General features: G+C 38.4%; 1 protein-coding gene across 2 annotated transcripts; it reads right to left on the reverse strand.

Annotated features, from left to right (window-relative positions):
• Window positions 1-3,166: 3,166 nt before the first annotated feature.
• LOC307124691 (chemerin-like receptor 1) lies at window positions 3,167-6,864 on the reverse strand. Of its 2 annotated transcripts, XR_013816288.1 has the most exons (3): window positions 6,789-6,864; window positions 6,327-6,506; window positions 3,167-5,708 (listed from the first exon to the last, which is right to left on the reverse strand). XR_013816288.1 is itself a non-coding variant. In XM_079814094.1 (2 exons), exon 2 carries the CDS (start codon window positions 5,696-5,698, stop codon window positions 4,697-4,699), a length of 1,002 nt encoding a protein of 333 aa, XP_079670220.1. In that variant the 5' UTR covers window positions 5,699-5,708; window positions 6,327-6,506; the 3' UTR covers window positions 3,168-4,696. The 2 variants fall into 2 exon arrangements, 1 of the variants encoding a protein (XP_079670220.1); XM_079814094.1 differs by lacking the exon at window positions 6,789-6,864 and having other exon boundaries at window positions 3,168-5,708.
• Between the last annotated feature and the right edge of the window lie 2,455 nt (window positions 6,865-9,319).

Here is a 9,319-nt window from a genome sequence, read left to right on the forward strand (position 1 = left end):
CCGGCTGATCCGTCAACGTGGGTTGGTGTGCGTCATTACGCATGAACCACAGCTGTTATTGTGGAGAGATAGAGCCGCACGGCTAGTGTTGAGGATAGAGAGAGAGAGAGAGGCGCTGCAGTTTTTAGTAGTTTTGTGGAGAAAGTTTGAGGAAAAAGTTTGAGGAGAAGTTCCTGATAGGAACTGTTTTGAGGCTTGGCACCAGTAAATATCCAAAATCCAAAGAGGCCAAAAGCGCCTGGACTTTTTTTGGAAAAATGTAAATAGTTTTGGTTCTGTATAAGTTATCATGTTTATTCCTGAGTTCCAGGACTCCAAAGACTTGAACAAACTGTTTTCCAGAGGAAATATGCTTAGCTTTTATTTATTTGTGTGTGTTTTCAATAAATATTTGAGTGATTCAATTTCCGTTTTATGTTTTCATTTGTCTTTATGGTCCCATAACTTATTTTATATTCAGGTGACATCAATGCAACACAAATATACTGACAGAGCAACTTGTCTTGAAAAAAAAGAGGTGTGTCAATTGTCTGTGCACAACAGGGTTGATGTTTTACAAGCTTTTTTAGTACATAACACCAGGCGGAAAATTAATTGTAAAAATACCCTTAGATCTTAAAGGGTTAATGGACCACTTGTAACATGTTTCTGCAGTTGTTTTTGAAATACAACCCCTCCTTGTGAAAGATCTGTAATGTTACACATATGTGACATTAAGCATTTATGATACATTTTTTATGTTACATATATGTCACATTGGGCATTTATTTCTCAGTTAAAAAAAAAAATTAATAATTTTTTTGCTAAATAGCAGTTTTTTTTCTGTTTCTTTTCTTTTCCACAACATTTATCAAAATTATGCATATTATAAAAACATTATTAACAAAACATATCAAGCCATAGACGGATCTTCCAACACTTATCCCCTGCTTGCTGATTTTAAGAATCATTGTTGTCAGTGAAATGTAGACATGCTAGTAGAGTCTGAAAACATTTTGTCATTTTGTCATTACGTCTTTGGCTTGAAGCATAGTTAAGAAGATTTGAGGGCCCCAGCAAACAAAGTAGGCAATCTTTATAGCACAGATGATCTGTACCTGCTTCCTGCAAGATTTTTATTTTGTGTGAGATGATGTCACACAGCAGCTGAGAAACATTACCAAAGCTGGCACAACTAGCCCGAGGCTGTCATTTTGTCATTTTCCCAAGTATGCATGATTTCCTGACATTTGGTGCAGATCATGCGCAGATCAATACCAATCAATATTTCAATTATATTAAACAGTGCTGTTTAATAGTCCCAGATTTTATATAAAACATAGAGAAAATATATAACACTAAAAAAAATATTGAATCTGCTAAATTAATTGAGTAGCTCATTAATATTTTTCTTAATATGACAAATACATAACATCAAAATTCCACCAACTGTTTTAAGGTTAACAGCCCGATGTGACATATATGTCACCACAATATTTTCGTAACTTGTTTTATATCAATTTGTTTAAGAAATGTATTAAAATCAGGTTAAGTGTAATCTATGATAAGTTATTAAAATGTTAGAATTGTTGCATGGGTTGAAACATACCTTTAGTAACAAAAACAAGTGTATTAAAAAATTGCTCACACTGCAACATGTGCTAACCAGACAGACCACCATTTTGGAAATGTTGCCATGGCAACAAAAAATGCACAAATCGTCACATGACTGAACCTGGGTGTTCCTTATATGTTACTTAGGGACTTCCTGAGTTGAAATTTAGGGATATTGCTTTAAAAAGACCTTTCCAGATAATCACCAGTGTTTGTGACACCCGTGTCACTGTGGGTTCTTTAAAAAGAAGTCCCTCCAATGTGAGAAAGATCTATTTAGATCCGCTCTGATGGATAGATGTGTTGCTGTTTAAACACAGTTACCTGACAAATATTTTTTAAAGTTATCCCTGGAGTTAGTCCAGGAATTCGTCTGCAAGGGACTGTTTAAGCACAGTTACCTGACAAATATTTCAAGAAGCAGTAAAATCGCGAACCTGACTCTCCATATTCTTCCACTTCAGATAGGGGTGATTCAGGTTATATTTTTATTTCTTATGAATATTTTAATTCCTTTTCTGTGTAAAGCACTTTGAATTACTACTGTGTACGAAATGTGCTGTATAAATAAATGTGCCTTGCCTAATCTTTCATCACAATGTGTTAAACCAAAGAATATAGTTCTGATGTGCAGCAAAAGTTTGTTGAGCTTCACAAAATCAAATGAGGTTCACTCCACTGTCATGCAGGGTTTTGCTCCATCCCTAATCAATCATATATGATACAGTATGTATAATTGTTGTATTTATAATACAACATATACTAAGTAATCCTGAAGACTTTGGTTAGATTTTTTTTCATGTGTGTTTGATCAGGGTTGGAGCTAAACTCAGCAGGATGGCAGCCCTCCAGGAGCAGGGTTGGACACCCCTGTTCTATCAGTGTACCCCTGTACACTGTATGCAAGGGAGCTAGCAGAGGCCTCAAAGTGATTTATAACCCCCCATCCCCACCCTACCCCTCGGAGCGATTTCTATTCTGCCCTGAACTGCAATTCGTGATAAAAGACAAGCAAAAAGTTTGGCTTAACATAGTGTCCCATAGTGGTTATTACACTTTGCCCAAAACACAACCTAATAATAGAAGTAAAGAAGTTCATTCTTGAAATGTTGTGCTCACCGCAGAACACATGGTGCAAATGTCAACATTCATAACCCACTTTTTGCAATGTTGTGCTCACCGCAGAACACATGGTGCAAATGTCAACATTCATAACCCACTTTTTGCAATGCAATTATTCAGCAAATGTATTTTTTTTTTAATGCTAGCTAGCTATAATGTAAATGTTACATATAGGTATTTAATAAATATATATATATTAAAGAAGCTATGAAGTGCTATGATGATTACCACATGAATTGTCACTATATTGAATGCTTTAAAACACTTTGTATTCCATGCACGTTTAGAGCAACTGCAAGGTGACAGTGTGTGTATAACTGTGTCTGCTTCTTGCATCATGGGCCTCATTCATGTAACACATGAATGAAATCCTCTGTAATCAGATTTAAATCTACTCTTGTGCAAAATCAATCTGCTTATGTTTCATATAAATGAGTCCCGATGCACATTTAGTATCCCATTATTATTCTGGATAACTATATTCTCGCTTCCTCATTTGAAAAACAACATAAGATATAATAATATATTCATTTGTATTATATTCATTACACCATAAACATGTTTAGATATACAAAGTTTATACATAGTTACATTTGAATATAAAAGAAACAAAGTATGACAACACAGCAACAATATTAAAATGCACCATTAATATAAAAAAACCTCCACAGAAAAACAATGGCCAAAAGGTTGCTATATAAACTTGATTCATGTATACAATAGGAAATATATACTGGGTTAATAGTGTTCCGTAGCAATGCTTATTCTAGCAATGATTTGATTGGTAAGAATGAATGAGACCAATAAGAGAATAGTCATGTAAGTGTATACTTGTTGTTGTTCTTCAACAAATGAAGCATTTAACTGTGGCCAGGCCTGTCGCAAGGGGGGTGCGAGTCCCTAGTGACGAACAATTTGTTGTTTATGTGGATATTTAATATGTGGATTTATTTGCTCCGAATAGTGAGTAATAGTTATGCTACGCTTATTTAACTTTAATGGTGTTAAATAAAAAACATTTCAGATTAAATGCAGGCTTCCGCGCTTTCTCCGTCCATGCAATAAATGCACATCCTTGAATGAGCGTGCATTTCTAGCGTAGGCCTATTTACTTTAACTTCTTAGGTAATATCTATATTTTGACCCATTTCGGCCAAAATCTGAATTTGAATGGACTGTGAATAAAGCTCTATGAACTTGACGTGCGATGCGGCACTGACTGACATGCGCATGAATCACTGTCTCACGCACAGAGAAATAGGCTATTGCAAGTTACTGCATAATACATTTTTAACAAGCTGGATATTAAAGCCTCACGATACACATTTTTAGATATGTTTTTTTAACTATTATAGTATTTTGAAGGACAAAAACATGAACTTTAACTATTTGCTTTACATCATCAAGTCAGCTGTCACTTTACTTTTGCGCGAGGCCCTGGTGAAGCGCGAGGCCCTGAGCAGTCGCACACTAGACACAGCCCTTGCGATGGTACTGGTTTGACCAATTTTAGAGGCGGCCAAAATCAGAATTTGAAAGGACTATGTTTCCATAGGCTATTGCAAGTTACTGCATAATACATTTTTAACAAGCTGGATAATAAAGCATCACTATACACATTTTTAGCTGTTTTTTTTAAACTATTATAGTATTTTGAAGGACAAAAACATGAACTTTAACTATTGGCTTTACATCATCAAGTCAGATGTCACTTTACTATTGCGCGAGGCCCTGGTGCATCGCACCCTTGGGTGCGTCGCACCCTTGCGACGGTACTGACTGTGGCATTTAAATTAGACCATACAAGGCTAATTTTAAGAAGAATCTTGGTTTTGACATTCCAGAGTTCGGATTACAGTTACAAGAAACAGTCCACTTTTCAGTTTCAATATATAGAACCTGATTTTTGTAGACAGTATATTTTGCAATCCTTGCTTTTGTATTTTAGAGTTACTTTATTTTTCTACTGCTTCAAGATGCCTCATTTCCCTCTCAAGAGCCTCAATGCAAGAGCCTCATTTCCCTCCTTACACACCCTATTATCATTGTGATCTGGGTCATGCTCCATCCACTTCATTTTAAAACTGCATCCCAGTAACATATAGATGAGTGGACTGGTAAAGAGATGGATTGCGGCTAGTACAGTAGCTGCTGGAAGTCCATATTCTGACATATTTGTACCCAGGCTGTCGCTTACAGTGGCTTGAAGCATAGTTAAGAAGATTTGAGGGCCCCAGCAAACAAAGTAGGCAATCTTTATAGCACAGATGATCTGTGCCTGCTTCCTGCAAGATTTTTCTTTTGTGTGAGATGATGTCACACAGCAGCTGAGAAACATTACCAAAGCTGGCACAACTAGCCCGAGGAGAAATCGCATGACAACGACAGCCTTCAGCTTTATAGCCCCGTCTTGAGTTGTTTTGGAATCATCAAAGTCATAGTCATCAATACACTGAAGATATCGGACCTCTCTGGAAAACAGCGAAGGACATGCCAAGACCGCTGCAATGGTCCAAGAGAGTGAAATCAGAATGATGTTACAATTATTGCTCTTTTTTGAGCACATGATCTTTAAAATAATAGGTTTAATGCTCCAGAGACTCAGCATGGTTGCCGTGAAGAACATACTGCCGTAGGTGATATAGGATGACAGCTTGCAGCTCGCACTTCCGTAATTCCATTCAAAGTTATTGTAAGCATACAGAAGCTGAAACACAACTGATGTACAGGAGACTAAATGTGTTACAGCCAACGCCATAATCCAAATGGCAACCTTCTGAAAACTCTTGTATTTCCGGCAGCTGATGACAATGACGATGAAGTTGAGGGTGACACCAAGGATGAGAACAATACAATATGAAATGAAGTAGGTCATCCTGATCTCATGTTGGTACTGCTTACTGCTTGTATTGTCTACACTTTGAAGTTCTAGAATGACATAATCATAGTCTGTATTGGTCCCATTACTGTGATTTGCAGACATCTTGTAAATCCTGAAACAAAATGAAATGGATTATTTCACTGAATACACTGCCCTGGAAGGGGAAGGGTTCTGTTCATGTTTTGTTTTGTTCTTAAAAGAATAGTGCAGACAAAAAGCTTTACAGAAGGTGTCACTATGAACTATTTTCATGTAAAAGAGCTGTGTGATGATTTTATTTTCATGCCCAGCAGAAACATTAACATCATACAGGTTCATGGCCGAGCAATAACAGAACTTTTACTTTTGACTGAACTGTTCCTTTAAGGAAAAAAAGTTTTCACTTTCCAAATGACTCACCAATGAAAACAGGGAATATTTTCCTGTTCTACACTTTCTTCAAGGATAAAATACCATCTTATAGAAATATCTTAGCCATAGGAAGTCAACAGCAAAAACTCTAGTAATTCAAATATAACACAAAAAAATGTATTGGAGTACAAGAGCAATATATGTAAAACAACACTGCATGCATGTTAAAAATATATATATATTTTTGTGAATTATTGCACACCACTTTTGAAATCAAATTACATCTGCATGTTTTGCAAAACAAATTCTTGCATTTTGATTTCTGCATATTTTCTTCTTGCATTTTGATTTCTGCATATTTTCTGCTAAATATTCTTACCTTTGACAGCAACAGTGCAGAATGAAGAAAATCAGAAGACTGTGTCCATCTGAGAGAACTCTGAATATGAAAGTAAAAGTTTCTTTTCGACTGCTGCAGGACACGTTTGTTTACGTCGGCTGCAATTTGAGCTTCAGGAAGTCTTGGTCTTTGGACAAGGTCCAGAAATCCAAACAGTTCCTGTGGGATTAATGTTGTTACACAACCGCATGTGGAAAAAGGAGTTTTATGTAACCATATTTAAAATGTCTTGTAATTTATGCTAAAAGTAGACATGTACGTTTGTGGTTCTAAGCTTAAAAGAGAGAGACTTGCACTTGTATAACAAGTTGCTACATGTTGTTATAGTAGGAATAGTACCACCAGGTTACATGTGGAAACATGTAACCATTCAACATTCACTTTGTTAAATTCCAAGATTCCCAAAAGTCCAGCTTCAGTAAGGAATTAAAAGCAACCTACCTTTATGTTTTACTTTGTCCTCTTCAAAGTACATGTGAGAACTGAGCTGACTGTATTGCGTGGGGCTTTATTGGTTTCATAAATATTTAACTCTTTCCTCGCCATTAAAAAATGAAGAAAAGTTCCCAGCCACCACCAGCATTTTTGTTTATTTTCACAAACTTTTCATGGACCCAGTATTGTTTTGTGAATATCTGAACATGCAATATATGCCTATCAAAAGAAAGAACAGGCATCTTTAAAAAAAAGAAAAAAAAGAAAAAAGTTTTATTCTAGCTTCATGCATTTTTATCAACACTCGAATGTGGGTAAGTTTCAACATTTTGAATAAAAAGTTATTTTTCAATGACTACAACATGCAATGCTTTTTTTCCCACTTGTTTCTACTTCTTCTGTTTTGATCAGGAGATTCAGTAGGCTACTCTTTCAGAAGTTGCGTAATAGCCAGTGGCGGCGGGGGGGCTAGGTGGTGCTGCAGCTCCCCCTATAATAGCCATAGCACCTGCCCAGCACCCTCAAGAAATGTCTGTAATTTTTTTATATTTATATTTTAATGTCATGTTTGAATATTCTTTTTCATGTTTTTAAAATAGTAATTAAATAATAATTTAAAATTATATATATATTAGTCTAAAATAACATGAGGCCCAAACAGGTGATCTTCTTTGGCCAATGGGCTCGGCGCCCGCAAACCTCTGACCTTAACTCATTTCAGCTTGTTTTTGATAGCGAGTTTTAGCAAAGTAAAATAACGTTACACCAAAATGGATCGTTTTTGCTCTCTAAACGTCCACGTTCTGAATCACATCCTGAAACGAGAAACGAGACTGTGAAGGTGCAGACACAACACTCGTGGTCACAGAGCCTCAGGAACAAGAAAATCCTGGGGATGAACTTGAAGACGGAGAATCGGCGGCGGCGGTTTCCATTGAGGATGCTAACGTTACGGTTTGTGCTGCAGGTCAGACTAGGGTTGCCACCCGTCCCGTAAAATACAGAATTTTTTTTTTTATTATTTATTTATTTTATTTTTAACTGGGTTCTGTTTTTTTTTTTATTAAACATTCACTTACAATATGCAAAGGGGAAGCCATAAACCAGAAAACATAGCCAGAGGTTCAGGGACGGAGAAACATTACATAATTTGAGTTTGGAGAAAAATAAATAAATAAAAGTGAAAATAAATAAACAGATGAGGAAGCATCAATTAAACACAAGTCTTCCCATGTTATGATCCTGGGTTTTCCTTTCTCTGTCTCCCTCTTGTGGTCATTCACGCACGCACTCACTCATCACGCTCATCCTTATGCTTCGCTCATTATCTCTCTCAGCTGTGTCTCCTTGTCCAATTCGTTTCCCCACCTGTTCTCTCTGTTCCCTTGATTGTACTGCTTCTTATTCCCTCCCCTTCTAGGACTTGTTGTCGGATTATTCCTTCACTGAGTGTTAGAGACTTCTACGTATCTCCTGTCTTGTCCTGTCCGTTCTACGTGGTTATACGTGGTTATACGTTAAAGCGCTGTGAGTACGTGTACTTTAAAGACTGTGAATTATCGAGCTGTGCCTGTTTGCAGAGAGACCCGTTCTGACCTGATCTACCCCAACCCACGGCTTGTACCCGCTCAACGGCCTGATCTATCTCTGCCTGGCTATAGGCAGCTCTGGGTACCAGACCTTCGGTCCTCGTGGGACTTGTGTTTCCGTTTTCCAGTTTGCTGGCTGATTCTGTTTTGGCGCTGACTGTTGCCTACATTTACGTTGATGTTTTTCCTTGGACGAGGTCATACCCATTAAAGACTATTGATTGCTATAACCCTGGTTTCCCCTCATCCTTACCTTATAACAGAATAATCCGACCACCAAGAGGTATGGACCAGGCGAATAGCGATCCCGTTCTAAACGCCGTCAAGTTCCAGGGTGTCCTGTTGGGCAAGCATGCAGTGGATTTATCTGCCACAGGACGTGTTGTGGACTCCCTGACCGCCCAGCTTTCTGACCTGACCCAGCAGCTCCACTATTATCGCCAGGAGGCCACGGGTTCCGCTGGTGGTCGCGATCCGCCTGAGCCGCGCATCAACAACCCGCCGTGCTACTTGGGTGAGCCAACGCAATGCCGATCATTCCTCACTCAATGCGAGGTTGTGTTTTCTCTCCAGCCCTCGACTTATGCCAAGGAACGGTCTAGGGTGGCTTACGTTATCTCTCTCCTTGACGGACGGGCTCGAGAGTGGGCGGCGGCTAACTGGGCTGCTGAGACAGACTGTATCCAGAACTTTTCTCTTTTCAAAGAGGAGATGATCCGAGTCTTTGATCGCTCTGCTCACGGGGATGAGGCATCTCGCCTTCTGTCCACTCTGCGCCAGGGGAAGAGGTCAGTCACTGATTACTCGATTGAGTTTCGTACTCTGGCTACCACCTGTGGATGGAACGGTCCTGCCCTGCAAGCCCGCTTTCTCGAGGGTCTGTGTTCGGAGGTCAAGGACAAACCTCCTCCTTGCCCGGGAGGTCCCGGATAACCTGGATTCTCTGAT

This window comes from Gobio gobio, assembly GCF_949357685.1.
Source record: "Gobio gobio genome assembly, chromosome: 4".
NCBI lineage: Eukaryota > Metazoa > Chordata > Actinopteri > Cypriniformes > Gobionidae > Gobio > Gobio gobio.

Coding starts and splice junctions, on each gene's coding strand:
- LOC307124691 (XM_079814094.1), bottom strand. CDS start 5,698: ATGTCTGCAAATCACAGTAATGGGACCAATACAGACTATGATTATGTC.